At 37.2% G+C, this 17,693-nt stretch overlaps 1 protein-coding gene across 2 annotated transcripts; it reads left to right on the forward strand.

Annotated features, from left to right (window-relative positions):
• Positions 1-1,775: 1,775 nt before the first annotated feature.
• Positions 1,776-5,837, forward strand: LOC140546781 (uncharacterized). 2 transcript variants are annotated; one of them, XM_072670181.1, is made up of 3 exons: positions 1,776-3,387; positions 3,584-3,631; positions 4,723-5,837. In XM_072670181.1, exons 1-3 carry the CDS (start codon positions 3,335-3,337, stop codon positions 5,588-5,590), a joined length of 969 nt encoding a protein of 322 aa, XP_072526282.1. In that variant the 5' UTR covers positions 1,776-3,334; the 3' UTR covers positions 5,591-5,837. The 2 variants fall into 2 exon arrangements, with proteins under 2 accessions (XP_072526282.1, XP_072526283.1); XM_072670182.1 differs by having other exon boundaries at positions 3,587-3,631.
• The last annotated feature ends 11,856 nt before the right edge of the window (positions 5,838-17,693 follow it).

Consider the following 17,693-nt stretch of genomic DNA (forward strand, 5'->3'; position numbering starts at 1 on the left):
TGCAATGCACCTTGTGATCACTGATACCTGCCCTTTACATAATGTGTTCATACATTGTGCTTGACTTTTTTTTTATTATTCAGAAACTAAAGAAGAAATAGCTGATTTTAACACTCAGGACATTCCTTTTCCTTCTAGGCCAGAAATCTGCACATTGATTGGTTGTCAGACCCAAACACACCTGGCCTGACATGGGGGAGTGGGAAAGGGAATTAAAGTTTGGTTCTGGATAATCAGCAGTGGTAAAATCCAAAAGATGGGCATCCTCTTTTTTTTTAGAAGACTGACATAAGCTTCCCATGAGAATGTGGAATTTAGCATGATATTCCTGCACCATAATGAGGAACAGGTAATGTGACCTTCACTTGTATCTGACCAGAACAGAGCTTTTACAGCTGTTTCAACATCTGTTGGATGTTTTATGTTAGTGTAGATATTTCTGTCACTGGACATTCTATTCGCCCCTTTATTCCCTTACCATCCTTTACCTCTGAAGAGTGGGAGAGTGTGCTTCATCAAAGGTCCCCAGAGTCTCTGTATCTTTTAGTGCAGTGTTAAATTGAAGATAGTTAGCATTTGCAACAATGGCACTCATCACTATTGTGTTAAAACAAGCAGAGGTTCCTGTGCCTGGAATTGAAACATGCATGCTCTAAATATGTTGTAAAGTGTCTATGTCTAAATATGTTCAAATGCTCAAAGAGTTTGCATGTAAACTAATATTATGAGTGGACTGTTTATTGCAGAACATCAAATGGTTCATGAATTAATGCATTTATGCAACGGATTGTTAACGGAAGGTGTCATTTGCAAATGATGGGTTAATAAGGACATAGTATGCAGGGTTTTATCCATGCATCTGAAGAGGATTCATCACAGTTGCAGTTGAACCACAGTTCTATACCATATGTTGATTAATTAGAAAACGGTATGCGGCTCAAAAACAATAATTAATAAAATAAGCCAAATATGAAATATGAGAAATTATACAATTGTAGCACAAAATTAGTTGCTCTCTTGTGTCTCACGTCATACCACTCCCTCTTTCTGTCTGACCAGGTGTGTAGAATTGAATTCATTTCCCTATTTGAGCCTTCCTACCTTGAGCCTCCCTACATTAAACATAGGGACACTCTCTACTGTTTAGCAGAATGAATCACCCTAACATAGGTAAGTTTTCAAATGATATAGATGACGATTTTAGAGTAATAAAAAAATTAATGTCCATTTCTAAGACCTTAACTTAAATCCGGAAACATAATTCTGGGACATAGCAAAGGCTGATGTTAGCTTAATATTTTTTACTAATATTACTAGTATTTCTGTGCATTAACAAGATACATATTAATGTACAAACTCAGGAATAACACAGTGGTCTTTTTTTTTTCAAAGCTGCATAACGCAGGTACTAAATATGAGTGACACTGAGAACTCCTCGACTTTCAACACTACAGGCTTTCCACAGTGCCCCATCACAATGTGGAACATGATGATGCTAGCATTAGGGATAACAGACTGTGCCTTGTCATTGCCTGTGGTACCATGGGCTCTCTGGGTCCTACTTAGTAGCTCTCGTACTGTCTTGGAAACAGAACTGTTCATATTGAATGTTCTTCTGACCGACATTGGCTGCATCATGCTAAATTTGATTACATACTTAAATTTGTTCGTTTTTCCAAATGTAGTCTTCAGTGAAATAGTTTTTGGCCTGTATTGTGTGTATCTTAATGGTTATCCACTCTCCCAGTGCTGTGTGTGTTTTGAACATTACATGGCAGTGGTCCACCCTTTTACCTTTCTAAAGTACAAACCATTGAGATACAAAGCAGTTTGCCTCACCTTGATTTGGCTGTTAGCGCTGACATCTACCCTTATTGACTGGATGGCGGAAAGTTTCTTGAATTTACTGCTGACTGTTTTGATTCCAGTAGTTTGTGTTCAGACGTTTTTCAGCCTGTCCATCCTCATGGTTCTGAAACGCAACAGTCCAGGAGATAAGATGAGAAACAAGGAACGTGAAAGAGAAAGGAACAACCGCATCAAGAAAAGAGCATTTGTTGTCGCTGTTATTCTCCACATGAAGCTGCTGGCAAACTATCTGCCTTTCATTATGTTCATCATCTTCAAAGGGTTGTTCCACAAACTCTTATTTGATTGCTACATATCTCAGCTAGCTCTGATTATTTCCTTGTTTGGACATTTCATACATTCCTTCCTGTACTTGCAAAAGGTTGGGAGACTGCCCATTCCTCAAGGTCTCCTTGTGGCTGTTGCCTCCTGAGTTGTCTGGACAATTGATGAAAATGTTCTACAAATGTGGGGCCTAAGGAACTTTACTTGATAAGTATCTTGATCGTTTTCACTGTAAAGATTAATCTTTTAATAACTGTAACCTTAAAGAGTTCCTTAAATAAAATCTTATTCATCACCTGCCGTTGCCATTGCACGACACTGCTTGCTTTTCCATGCCTTTTTATTCCTTATTGCAATGCTTTATTCATTTTTTTGTGAATATATTTGTATTGTTTTCCTACAACCTACAAAAATAAAATGTAAATAAATAAAAATGCATTAAATGAAATACAATTTGGCACTAAACACAGCTTCATGTTTAAATGACAAATCTCTAACAAAGTCAACAGCATCGGACCACAGTAAAATAATGGCTGCCCTTTCATGATGTATTCTGGCCGGAATATGTATCTCCTCGCTCTAAAAAATAATGTATAAACACAGGTTTTAAAAGTACATCCTGTTCAATCCTAAATTTTAAGATCAGAATTCTCTCCAAACAAAAGTAAAGACGGAGAAAGTCTTTAATGGTAAAGAAAGTCTTTGATGGTCCAGGTGATTAAAATGCTGACCATCTGCAGCTGTTTCCACATTTCCATGGTCATACTGGACAAATAGCATGGTTAGCTGGTCATGCTGGAAAGCGAGCTTGGTCATACTGGTTGACTAGCTTGCTAAGGCTGATCATGTTGGGAAACTGGCAAAACCATCAAACTTAAGCAAAAACGTAAACTGATAAACTGATTTTGTTAATCACAAACACTCTTAACACCAGGGTTACCATAGTACCTTCAGTGGGAATGTAACTTTACTGTGTAAACTGAAATTAATCTTAAAAATACAAAAATCTTGCTGCCTTTATTAAATGAAGTTGCCATGCTACACGACCAGAATCCATGCCATGAGGGAAAACAAGACCTAAAACAAAGAGAGACCCTGCTCAGAATTAGTGTTGTATTCCTAATGAAGTGCTTGATGAATCTATATGTTTAGTAGGGATTTGTACACTAAATCCTAACAAGTCTTTTTTTTTTACAATAATATGCAGTATTTGGGCGCACAGGATGTTTATGGGGTTAGGAAGTTCCTTACAGGGTAAGTACTCTATTACACATTTACAGTATAACCATCTGTAGACATGAACATTTCCAAACTTCCAAATGAAATTGTTTACCTGTCCCACTTGGACGTACACCAATCAGGGCATGTAGGAATGTTGGTCTATGTAGATGTCGATCAACAGTATTTGTTTTTCCATCTCATTGTATCCCGCACTCTTCTTATATTTCAGCAGGTGTGCAGAGATCATTTCCATGTTAAAGTACTGCTCATTCTTTAGGTATGTACATTCTCCACATGTTAGCAGAATCAATCCCACCCTAGCAGGTGAGTAATGGGTGTCTAATTGCTTAGCTCTCCATTAATAAAAGATTAGACAAATGTTACATAAAAGGGAGGGTGAGGTTGGGTAAATTCTGCATTTCATTATTATTTGTTATTATTATATAATTATTATAATATTATTATATATTATATTTATTATGATTCTGTCTTTATTTATTTATTCTTTGTTTTGGTTTACTAACTTTTTTACTTTTTGTATGAATTGTTTACCATGTAACATTAAGCTTTCTTTTATGTATTTAGCATCTTTATAAGGTTATTGTTCTTGCTTGTCTCGCCTAACAGCAATAACACCAATAATAGTATGTATATTTATGCTTAATAGAGAGGCAGCTATTTATTGTTTCCACAATTATTTAATCAGCCCCTTATGATTATTAATCAGATAATTAAATGAATATATAAATAATAATGAATAATTAGCTATGTAAGTAATAATTGACTGTTTTAATGTCATACACAATATCTCTTATTTTTGTTTAGATATTGCACTTAACAATGCTCATGTTTTATCTAACATGTTCAAAACATGCATTAAAGTAAATGACTTGTAAAAAGAGGCAAACATGGAACATTTTTGTAAACCACAATATCATTTAAATGATATTAAATTTAAATTTAAATTCATTTTGATTAATCCTGGCATAAAAAAACTTAACATTATAGCTGTTTTTAGACATTTTTACATTTTTACATTGTTTATTGTTTACTTTGGAAGACTTAATTGGCACATTGTGTAAAATGTAATTCCCCTGTGTGGCAACTGTATTTAGCCTGGCTAACTCTCTCTGTGAGTTATCTACATGCTTCAGAATAGGTTATTTTACTATTTTGAAGATTAAAAATATTGGTGTAATTATATATGTGCCTTTTACACACAACTCGGTAACCAAAAATGTTACTTAATGGAATGAATATAGTGAGTCTGAATGAATCTGTTGAAAGTAATAAAAATAAGCTGTGCTACATTGCGATATCATGCAATTTGTGAATGTCATAAACTATAAATGCTTAATCCCTTTACAGGAAAGCTGACATGAATATGGATGACTTCGAAAACTCCACATTTCCAGCATTTCTCAATGGCCCCATCTCAGACTCTTTGCAATGTCCATTCACTATGTGGAGCATATTTAATGTCATCCTGGTGACCATAGAATGGACCTTGGTCTTGCTTTGTGTGCCATGGGCTCTCTGGTTTCAAATGACACAAATTCGTCTTACCTTGGAAAACGAACTCTTTGTATTTAATCTCCTTTGCATGGACTTGGTCAGCATCCCCATTATCATAACATTTTGCCTCAATATGTACATGTGGAAGAGTTCCATAATGAATCATTTTGGTTGGTTTCTATTTTTGCTGTATCTTCACAGTCACTCGCTCTTGCAGTGCTGCGTGAGTGCTGAGCGTTACCTAGCAGTTGTCTACCCTGTAACTTTTCTAAAGTTCAAACCAGTGCGGTATAAGGGAGTCTGCCTGTGTCTGGTTTGGCTGGTAACACTGGCTCTGGGCTCTGCCCATTATTACACTGAAGACAGCAATGTTCTGCTGTTGAATTTCCTTTTTGTCATTTTGTCCATGACATACTGTAGCCTGTCCATCCTGAAGGTCTTAAAGTGCCACTCTCCTGGAGATGGCAAAGGGAAGAAGGAAAGTGAGGGGGAAGGGGGGAAGCTTATTAAGAAAAGAGCATTTATCATAGTCTCCATTCTTCAGGCGAAGGTGCTGGTGAACTACTTGCCTACTATTTTAATCATGACCTTTAAGGACATGTTTCCCCAAATATTTTATGAATGTGTTGTTTTTTTCATAGCTGTAAATATTGGCTGCTTGGGAAACTTCATTCACTCTGTTCTATACCTCCAAAGGGTTGTGAAATTCCCATTTGTTTGAAATCTCTAATTCAGTATTTTCTTTAGTTTTTTTTTCTCATTACTTTTAGCTGTTGTTTTTTTTCATTCATATGTACAACAAATGAAAAATAACAGTTCAGGCAGCACTGTGTCAATCTTATACTTACGTACATTGTTTGATGTAGATCTTAACCATGACTTTGTTGCAAAGTACATGTCTCAAAAATACAGTCATGTTTGAATGCATATAGGTTTCTAAGATCTTGATTTTTTCTAGTCTATTCTATAATTTGTTTAAACAAATAAATAAATAAATAAACGAATAGCAGAGTACTATGGTCACCTTATTGACTTGTGCTTAGTAATGTCTAAAGCTTAGAGGTATCTTTGAACTATTAGTCTATTCTAACTAGCTGAGGTTTTTCTTGGGTAAATAGCAAAGCACTTTTGTAAGTCGCTCTGGATAAGAGCGTCTGCTAAATGCCGTAAATGTAAATGTAATGTAAATACACCTCCAAGACCAGCTGCCAATGTATAAACACATTGAATAATGTGTGAAGGTAGTGTCTAAATTAGACCACATATTGTGTTATAAATGTAGATGCATGGCAGGTATTAGTCGTGAATAGTTTTCTATTATGGGCACCTGATTTCACCTGGTGTCATACTGTTTAAACTCCATCTCTCACAGCTGATGCACAACAGAGAGGGGAATTCCCAAGCTTGTTAATGAATCATCCCATCATCTAGATCCAAGATCTGAACTGAATGGATGAAGAAAAAAGAGAAAAAGATCTCCTAGTCTTGGAGATCTGTAAACGTTTATCTAGGAAATTTTTCAGTGGGTTATGGATCACAGGGTTGTGAGTTCAATACCCTCGCCTGCTAAACTGCCACTGTTATCCCTTGAGCTCGGCCATTAACCCTCTCTGATACACCCAGTATTTGCAGGACAGCAATTGTGTGTATCAAAAATATATTACACATATGTAAAATTAATTGATATATCCTTATATATGTACTACATATATGTATGTATGTATGTATGTATGTATGTATCCGTATATGTATTTATTACACATATGTGTCCAATATTTAGTACATATAATTTGAAGCCGATGCCCAAGCCTTTATGTTTGTGCATATATAAGCACACATCAGATTTTCATATAGGAACTCTAAATGATAGTGAACGCTACTGGGTCTTATACTTTGTTCAGTACTGAACAAAATATAAGACCCAGGCCTATTATAAGAGGGGTATTCTTTTGCTTGCCCCCTCTCAAATCAAGCCCTTGTTTTATTTTGGTAAAGGGGTTTGTGAATTTTATGTAAACTAGATGGCAGTGCTCGAGCTGCTTTTCATATGTGGTGTCATTGCTTGTTTAAGTAGTGACAGTGGTCAATCATCTTCTGTGTTATGTCATCTTATGACCTAGAATATAAATAAACAAAATGCTTGGTTATTGTATATTTTGTGTCTTCTATTAACAGTATACCCCCCAAAAGAAATAGCTAGAAATCTAACTAACTATAACTGCACAATTTAGTGTTTATTTTGGCCATTAATGTATCATTAATTTAATAATTGTTAATATTAAGTAAATGAAATTATTGACTGTAATTTTAGTTCATTAACTCTAATATGGCCACTGTCACTGCCACAAATCCAAAACCATGTCCACACTTGTGCCCTTTACACCATGTCAAACTTGATGAAGCAGACCAACAGAAATGGTCTTATATCCAACAGCAGTTTTTGAAACATAAAACTCTTACATCAAAAACAAAGTACTGATTTCAATTGTGAAAAATACATTTTATAATTCCATTTTCCATTTTTAAATACTTTTTTTTCTCAATTGCCTGTTTTATTTTTATTGCATTTCCTAATAATCCACTTTTACATTGATTTGCTTGTGGTAGGAAGCCAATCCCTCCTCCGCAGTAAGTGGAGCCAGAAATGAGAGTTGATGGAGTTAAAAGGGGGGGGGGGGGGTGGATGGTTGTGAAGACTTCTCATAGGCACATGACCAAGGTAGAGATCGTATTTGTTGTACTTTAGATTGGGAGAAGGAGCTTCAGGCGTGTTCCTCCTGCCAAAATGTTTGTTATTTCATAACACCACATTTCTCAATTACATTTTCCATTTCCATTTCCAGTCAAAGTTCCAATAGTCAGTCAAGTTTCTTTAATTTCCCAATGTCACAATAATTTTAGCTTTTGTTCCCTTCAAAAGTATCGTAGGACTCTGATGTAATGTGTATTAGGGTCATTTAGTGAAGAGGATTTGTGAGTGAAGCCAGAGAGGCCAACAACACTTTGAATGAGCTGTGTTCAGTGGCTGAGACTGGAGTGAAGGTCCACTAGTCAATGACATCAAGCTCTGCATTCAACTGGATTGTATGAGAGGGTGGCTAGAAAGAAACCATTACTGATGAAATGTGGGATAATAGCACATAACATTTAGCACAAACACACAATCCCCAATCCTCACCAATTACCATCCCAACAGTGAAGTATGGGAGTGACCGTATCATGTCATGGGGATGCTTTTCCTCATTGGCTTATTGTGGAAACTGAAGGACAGATGGCTAGATGGATGGTTCAAAACAGATATACTGCAAGACAACCTGCTTCTGCATGCTAAAAAACTACAGCTTGGAAAAAAAACTTCAGTTTACCTTTTAGCAGAACAATGATCCCAAGTAAAAGGCCAAAAGCAACACCTGAGTGGCTTAACAACCATAGTCTGAACATTGTACAATTGCAAAGTCAAAGTACAGACCTTAATCCTATCAAGAAAACATGTATGTGGCCCACAAGTGCCATCCAACCTAGCAAATATGCCAAAGAGGATCGGTGAATCACTCCCAGTGAGCAAAATATTTTCAAAAATTTTTGTTTTTTAAAATTCAACAATAATAAAAGACAAATCTGATGAATGGTGACACTGTATTTGAGATATACAGTAGCATCTATGGCAATACATTTTCAGGGGGCACTACTGGGCATTCAGAATGGTTTTGACCAGTGCTCATGCTTTCACATGTGTAATTTGCCAAGGGTCTGGATTTCCTAAACACTTTTTGTGAATTTCTTCACAGCTGTTTTGTGATAACATCTGCTGTGGCTTAATACAAAAAGCTGTGCTGATCTGCCTTTATAGAAAAATACAATCAACAATAAAGCACTGCTGTTTTGTGAAGTGTCACATAGTTGGTTAAAACTGTCACAGTGGAAAGATTAATATGCATACACATGTTTAAGCTTTGCATTTAAGATAACACATTATTGAGTGACTGATGTGAGAAAACACTGTGGACATTGTGGAGTACATGTAAAGAACAGCCTGGTTCTCCTGCACTGAGAGGAGAGAGGCTTCAGTAGAAACTGCCACACATTAGGTTGGCATATTCATAAGTTGTTGGCTGAAAATACATCTTGGATTATAAATTATAGTCTGAATGTACTTTCAGGTATGTTCATGTGACAGTGCTGTTTATTGTTGTCAATGTTCCTCATTTCTTCTGTCTAGTTCACAATATGTTGTCACCTTTGCATGTCTTCTCCTCATTCTACTCTATAGGATCTATAGGATCTTTCCTCTACTGCGAGAAGATGAATACCACCTACACAAACTCTACCCATACCTCAATGGATTTGCAGCTGCAAGACCTTTCACATGTGCTACTTATGTCCATTCAGGTGCTTAACTTCTTATTGGGCCTTCCTCTAAATACCTACATGATCTTCCTTCTCACCAGAGCTGGAGGTCTGGATGAAGCTGTGATTTTTGTTGTGAGTCATTGTGTATCAGAAATCCTCTACGCCCTCTCAGCACCAGTCTACATTCTGTGTTTTTCAGTGATTAGCATCTGTTCGCCCAAACTCTTGTGTTTTTTTGTCGGAATCTTCCTAATCGCTCGCCCACTTTTCCAGTGCTGCGTCTGTCTCGAACGTTACCTGGCTGTGGTCCACCCCGTGGCCTTCCTGAAGTTCAAACCTCTGAGATATCGCGTGGCAATTTTGACTGCACTCTGGATGTTTGTGCTCCCTTTCAGCTTTACTGTCATGCTTACCTTTCCAGCCACCCCGTACATTTTGTATGGGATCCTCTACCTAGTTATTCTGGTTGTGGAGCTCTACTGCTGTGCTTCTGTCCTAAAAGCCCTCAGACAGCCAGGACCAGGACAGAGAGAAATGGGTAGGGAGGAAATCAGGAAAAAGAACATGAACAAAAAGAAAGCCTTCGAGGTTGTTTTTTTCAACCTTCTGACATTTGTATTGCAGTCTATTCCTACAGGTGTTGTCTTAAGCCTGGAGAAAACTGTGTCTTTGGATGTCTTTGACATGGCAATATCTGTTACTATAATAGTCAATATTGGTGCAGGATTTATGCAAGTGCTGTTTTATCTCTGTAAGATTGGTAAACTAACATTCCCAAGATGTGTTTGAAAGCGGAAACAGGGTGGCTTGCTTTTCTCCTATTGATCTATATACATCTTTGGTCTTCCTGTTGGTTTATTTCACAACCCAGGGCACAAACGAGTGTAGAAATTTAGTGACATTCACACCTGGTAACAAGAAACATTGGTCAATCACATTCTCACACACATGAAATGAATTGCCCGCCTTTCACCTAAAGTCTGGATTCCTGTTACTGCCCACATTCATTATAAAATGCTAATTTTAACTGATAAAACCCCCTTAATACCCGAACTACTGCATCATTACACCCAGACACCCTGTGAGTTTCAGATTTTAGTGGCAACTAAACTCTGGAAAAAAAAAAATCCATACTCTCTTCTTCATCTCAGCCATTAAGCCCCAGTTAAAGACTCACATTTTGTCTCTGTCCTATCGATCTAATTCTGCAAGGCTGTCCAAGTCATGTTGTATTGTATTTTTATTGGTTAATATAATTTTTTATTGGATATATATAAACATGGTTGTCTCCTCCTTCAAAACCAGAACCTATAGCTGCCCTTTTATTATTCAACCCAGATTTCAAATAAAGTTTCTTAGCAAAATTTACAAAAAAACAAACAACCAACTTAAATAGCCAACAGGTTAAAAGACTGACTGCTGGGGCCCCCATTTACCTGTGTCAGAACAGCTGCCACCCACCACACTGACCACCAGGCTCCCCTGCCACCAGTGTCAGACTAGCTGCCCACCCTCCTGCCAATGCTACCTGCTTAATGACAATATTAAAATTTACTTGGACTTTAACTATCTGCCAGTATTATTATTATTATTATTATTATTATTATTATTATTATTATCACTACCATTAACCATCATTACTGTCACTACTTATGCCATCAGTACTATGATTATATTAGTTATACTATATTGTGGTTGTTATATTATGATATTATTATTATTGGTGACTTATATCAATCATTAATAAGTAGTTTTGGAGGATGAGTACTCCTTGAGAGTCTTGGCTCCTTCCAAGGTGACCTCTTGTCCTCTTACTGATTACTGATTCTGTAAAGCTGCTTTGTGACAATGCCAGTTGTAAAAAGCAATGTACAAATAAATTGGATTTGATTTAATTTTGATAACAAGTGCTTTTTCACATTTAACACAAAATGCCACTTTTAATGACTACTGTAGTTTCAGAATTATTATGCAACCACCTTTGTCAAATTCCACCAAAGTTTTTCCATGGGGTTCAAGGTAGGTGATAGTGATGGCAACTCCACACAGAAGGCATGATGTTTTCTCCTAGGATTTCCTGATACTTGATTAAATCCATTGTGCCCTTCACAGTCTCCAGGTTATCACTGCCAAAGGAAACAAAGCAGCCCCAGAGCGTCACTGAGCCATTGCCAAGGTGTGTTCCAAAGCAATTGAGAATAACTGCAAAATACTAATGCAAGACACACTGTAAATCAAATTATGAATTTTGTGAATTGTGAACCCCTTTTGTGAACACTGTACTCCTGGATTTGTATAAGATATAATGCTTATACAAGTGTTATATATATATATATGTGTGTGTGTGTGTGTGTGTGTGTGTGTGTGTGTGTGTGTGTGTGTGTGGAACTTCTGCTAAGCTCTAAAGAGGGAAACCATACAATCCCAGGTAAAGAACTGACTAACTAGGTCACCATACAGTGGGTAAAAAAGTATTTAGTCAGTCACCAATTGTGCAAAAATGAGAGAATTTCACATTGTCTGGAAAATAAGTATTTGGTCACCTACAAACAAGCAAGATTTCTGGCTGTCACAGACCTGTAACCTCTTCTTTAAGAGGCTTCTCTGTCATTACCTGTATTAATGGCACCTGTTTAAACTCGTTAACTGTATAAAAGACACCTGCCCACAACCTCAAACAGTCACACTCCAAACTCCACTATGGTGAAGACCAAAGAGCTGTATTGGGAGAATGTCTTATGGTCAGATGAAACCAAAGTAGAACTGTTTGGTACAAACACAACTCGCTGTGTTTGGAGGAGAGTGAATGCTGAGTTGCATCCAAAGAACACCATACCAACTGTGAAGCATGGGGGTGGCAACATCATGCTTTGGGGCTGTTTCTCTGCAAAGGGACTAGGACGACTGGTCCATGTACATGAAAGAATGAAGGGGGCCATGTATTGTGAGATTTTGAGTGCAAACCTCCTTCCATCAGCAAGGGCATTGAAGATGAAACATGGCTGGGTCTTTCAGCATGACAATGATCCCAAGCACACTGCCAGGGCAACAAAGGAGTGGCTTTGTAAGAAGCATTTCAAGGTCCTGGAGTGGCCTAGCCAGTCTCCAGATCTCAACCCTATAGAAAACCTTTGGATGGAGTTGAAAGTCTGTGTTGCCCGCCGACGGCCCCAAAACATCACTGCTCTAGAAGAGATCTGCATGGAGGAATGGGCCAACATACCAGCAATGGTTTGTGCCAACCTTGTGAAGACTTACAGAAAATGTTTGACCTCTGTCATTGCCAACAAAGTATATATAACAAAGTATTGAGATGAACTTTTGTTATTGACTAAATACCTATTTCCCACCATTATTTGCAAATAAATTATTTGTAAATCAGACAATGTGATTTTCAGAAATCTTTTTTCTCATTTTGTCTTTCATAGTTGAGGTCTACCTACCATCTTTTTAAGTGGGAGAACTTGCACAATTGGTGACTGACTAAATACTTTTTCCCCCACTGTATCTACCATACATAAAGACATTTTATATTCACTGACCAAAACCCAACATGAACCTACCACCAACATGTGTTTTCTGAGCTTCATATATAGTGCTGATAGAGGTGGAATTATGGTCAATCTGAAACATCATGTTTCTACTAGTTAACACATGGCTTGTTTTAAGAGTACAGTTAGAGTTAATAGTTTCTAAATAAAATAACTTGTTTTCTGTGTATTTAGAGCACAGTTTGCTGTATTTGAGGTATTAGGATAAAAAAATATATTAAACGTTTCATAATCTTTGTATAGCTTTATTATTTCCCAAATTCACTCCTTTCTAAATGTCTCTCTCTCTCTCTCTCTCTCTCTCTCTCTCTCTCTCTCTCTCTCTATATATATATATATATATATATATATATATATATATATATACTATGTATTATAATTGCACAAATAAACTTAAATTCAATGTGATTTGTTTTCGTTTGATTGGCTTTATTTTCTAGAGGATTGTTATATATTTCTTGAAATGGAAAATCTGCATTAACCTGTAATGGATCAACAGTGCCCAAATTTTTGCATTTTCCTATAAAGTGTGAAAACAAGCTTTTTTATGTGTCTCTAACATTGCACAGCTGCAGCATTGCACATCTACTTTGTTAGTTAAAAGGTGTCTCATATGTATAAGCCTACACATGTGTGAGATTTGCATTAGAAGACATTCTCTATAGAGATGATGGACTGCAATGGATCCAATAAGAGAAACCGACCTTCAGTACATAGTGAAAATAGGCTTGCGCCAGTCTGGAGAGTGGACAAGCAGGAGGACGACAAGGGCTGCAATTCAGGTTTGTATATATGATGTCTGTAGTGTAAAATAGTTTTACTGAATTCTGTATTTTTATACCGTGCTGCATATCTTCACATCCTTTTAGGGTTTTTACACCGCACAAAAACATGAACATCTCCCTTATGAATGCCACCTCTAACCCAGTGGATGAACATATACAGCAGATTTCTATGATGATCATTACCATCATGCAGAATGTCAACTTCATCATAGGTATTCCTTTAAATATCTATGTCATTGTTCTCCTGACCAGAGCTGGAGGACTGGATGAGTCAGTGTTTTTTGCCCTAAGTCAATGTGCATCAGAAATTATCTACGCCCTCTCAGCACCACTGTACATCTTGAATTTGATGAGCCTTGATGTGACCAAACTCCTGAAACTATTCTGTGGAATTGGGATGATTGGTCGCTTGATGTTTCAGTGCCTGGTCTGTCTGGAACGTTACCTTGCAGTGGTCCACCCTGTTACCTTCCTGAGGTTCAAACCATTGAAATATCGGTTATTCTGCTTGATTGTGGCCTGGACATATGTACTAACTTGCAGCATTACTATCATGTTTTTTTCTCACCTTGTTTTCTTGGACATTTTTGGAATCTTCTATGTCATCATTGTGATTGTGGAGCTCTTCTGCTGTGTTTCAATTCTGAAAGTGCTGAGGCAGCCAGCGCCTGGAAAAAGAGAGGATAGTGGGATGAACAACACCAAAAAGAAAGCTTTCAGAATTGTTTTAGTCAATCTGGTGACCCATTTAATACAGATGGTTCCAATGATTGTTCTTTTTAGCCTCAAAAAAACTTTCTCTACACAGGTCTTGACAGGGGCAATATTCATTATTATGACAGTGAATATTGCTGGAGGGCTTGTGCCACCATTCTTCTTTCTTCACAGAGCTGGCAAACTAACAGTGACTTGCAAAAACAACAACCGGCACTACTGATCAAAGTAGTTAAGCATTTTCTATGGAACACTGAGACACATCACAACTAGCCATAGCATTAACACCACCTCTGTTTCTACACTCATTGTCAGCTCCACTTTGTAGTTCTATAATTACAGACTGTAGTCCATCTGTTTTTTTTGCATATTTTGTTTCTCTAGCCTCCTTTTACCCTGTTCTTTAGTGGTCAGGACCCCACAGGACCACTGTGTACAAAGAATGAGCACCTGGCTGCACATTTTTGTGATTGACATTTGGAGATGCTTCTTAATTTCCATGGGAAATATGTTTCTAGCTGTCAATAACTTGATAATTAAAGAGTATAGTGATTCACTCCATGTGTGGGACAACCTCTCAATAATATTCTAAACATTTTCTGCTGAGCTCTAGTCTGTAATTCTCTGCTTACTTACAGTATAGTAATAACAAAGGTAATGCAATATAATGTAAGATTTGTGACCTAAATCCCAGAATTAACTAACTCAGATTTCTTTACAGTGGTGGTGATAGGAGCCATGGGTCACCATATCTACCAAACAAATAAAGTCGTTTTATATTCACTGTACAAAGCTCAACATGAACCTACCACCAACATGTGTCTTCTGAGGTTCATATATATGTGTTGATAGAAGTGAAATTGTGGTCAATGTGAAACAACACGTTTCTACTAATAAAATAAATTGTTGTTTTAGGAGTACAGTCACATGCTTAATTGAGTTTCTAAAGATTTGTCCACACATTTGCTAAATTTGAAATATTGCAATCAAATACAACGCAACATTAGAAATTTTTCTAATCTTCGTACAGCTTCATTTTTTCATATTTAATTAAACAAATAAACCAAGTCTTTCATTATATGTATATACACACACACACACACACACACACATATATATATATATATATATACGTATTAAAGATCAGCTGTAACATTAGTACCACCGACAGCTGAAGTGGTATCTGTCAATAGATGGATATATTAGGCAGCAAGAGAACAGTTGATGAAAAATAGTCAAGCATAAGAATCTGAGACAATTTGACAAGAACCCAAACATAATGGCTAGACGACTAGGTCAGATCATCTCCAAAACATCAAGCAGGCCTTGTGGCTTTTTACACTATATGAACTATATGGACAAAAGTATTGGGACACCTGCTTATTCATTGTTTATTTCAACATCAAAGGTATCAATTAGAGTTCATCCTGTTTTTGTTGTACTACCTGTATTACTTGTCTAGAAAAGACTTTCTATTAGATTTTGGAGAGGCATTGCTGCTAGGATTTGATTGCATTCAGTTACAAGAGCATTAGTGAGGTCACTATGTTTCCAGGATGATCACTAACCCACCTCATCTCCAACTTCTCAACTCGTTTCAAAAGTATTGAATGGAGCAGCATTCATCATTCCAGAGAACACAGCTCCACTGCTCCTCAGCTCAAATACCTCTTTAACCTACATCTGGCATTAGACATGTTAGACATCTGACATTAGACAAGCCAATAGGTTCATGTTTAGCTGCTCCAGAGAGTGACATTCTATTGACAATACTTCTTTACAGGGCCTAGAGAAACTGTGTTTCAGCAATAGGAGCTTAAAGTAGCTAAATGCATTCACTAAAAGTGGTGTCCACAAACATTTGGACAGGTAGTGTATGTAGAGCATTTGTTTTGTAGAAAACAGACATACGCATGTTCTTGTCCAACACTGCCAACATTTTGCATTTGGCTAAATACTGTGCAAACAAGCTATTTGTCTGTAGCTCAATTTGTTAGTTAAGAGGTGTCTCAGTGGAAAGATGTATATGCCTACACATTTGTGTAATATGCATGCAAAAACATTCTCAATGGGCTGATTAATTTGGGTGGATACAAAAAGACAAAATAAAAGTCAGTAAGTAATAAGAACAACCCTGCACTTGTTTGGAGAGTGGACAAGGACAAGGACGACAAAAACTGAAATTCAGGTTGTATTTGTGATGTCTGGCGTATAGATTGGTGTCTATAGTGTTGCTATGCAGTTAGGTAGAATCAGTTTTTCTGAATTTAGTGTTTCTAGTGTTTACCCACCTGCACTCTATAACCTCCTGTATCTTCATATCTTTCCAGGGTCCTTTTTTCTACTGCAAAAAAGCATGAATATCACCTTCATTAACTCTGGAACGTTACCTGGCGGTGGTCCACCCCATTACTTTCCTGAAGTTCAAACCACTCAAATATCAGTTGTTCTGCTTGATTATGGCCTGGACATACGTGCTAACCTGCAGCATTATTCTCATGTTTGTTTCTGATTATGGGTTCTTGGACTTTTTTTGGAAGCTTCTATCTCATCATTGTGATTGTGGAGCTCTTCTGCTGTGTTTCAATTCTAAAAGTGCTGAGGCAGCCAGCGCCTGGAAAAAGGGAGTATAGTGGGAGGAGCAACACCAAAAAGAAAGCTTTCAGAATTGTTTTAGTCAATCTGGTGACCCATTTAATACAGATGGTGCCACTGGTTGTTATCTTTAGCATCAAAAATGCTTTAACTTTAGTGTCCTTGATAGTGGCAGCATCCTTTACTATGGCAGTGAATATTGCAGCAGGGCTTCTGCCACCATTCTTTCTTCTTCACAGGGCTGGCACACTTACAGTCAGAAGGCCACTTGCAAAAACAACTAACACCACCAATCACAGTAAATAATTTATTTTTTATTAAAACTGGGTCATGTATGAGAACTTTGTGAATACATTACTCTTTTTTTTAGCAAAAATGTTAAATGGGTAAAATTCATGTGCTGACCAGTGGTAAACCATGGCTATTAGAGCCAGGTCTTAAATTTGACCAATGGACGTAAAGACAGTGGGTGGATTTACTATGAAACAACTTGAAAGGCAGAATCAATGTATATCCCTCGTAAAATGAGTTGCGTGTGAATGAATGGAAATATTGACTGAACCTGCTGATGGAACTGGACACCAAAGTTTCCTCACACCGTTCATGAACCATGTTGACTTTGAGAAGCTGAACCAGTTTGCAGATACTATCTTATTTTCATGGTAGTGTTTTATACATCAAGGTCATGTATCAGGTGGTAAATTAGTGACAGAATCCCTCATCTTACCTGCCATACCCTTACCCTAGATGCAGAGGGAGGACCAGGACCCAAGAACCAAGAGAAAGGTCATGTCACAAAAGCCCAGATCAGGGCTATATCCTGACATGG

This window comes from Salminus brasiliensis, chromosome 24, assembly GCF_030463535.1.
Source record: "Salminus brasiliensis chromosome 24, fSalBra1.hap2, whole genome shotgun sequence".
NCBI classification, from domain to species: Eukaryota; Metazoa; Chordata; class Actinopteri; order Characiformes; family Bryconidae; genus Salminus; species Salminus brasiliensis.

Coding starts and splice junctions, on each gene's coding strand:
- LOC140546781 (XM_072670181.1), top strand. CDS start 3,335: ATGCAGTATTTGGGCGCACAGGATGTTTATGGGGTTAGGAAGTTCCTT. Junction 3,388..3,583: donor GTTAGGAAGTTCCTTACAGG/GTAAGTACTCTA, acceptor CTTATATTTCAG/CAGGTGTGCAGAGATCATTT. Junction 3,632..4,722: donor AAGTACTGCTCATTCTTTAG/GTATGTACATTC, acceptor ATCCCTTTACAG/GAAAGCTGACATGAATATGG.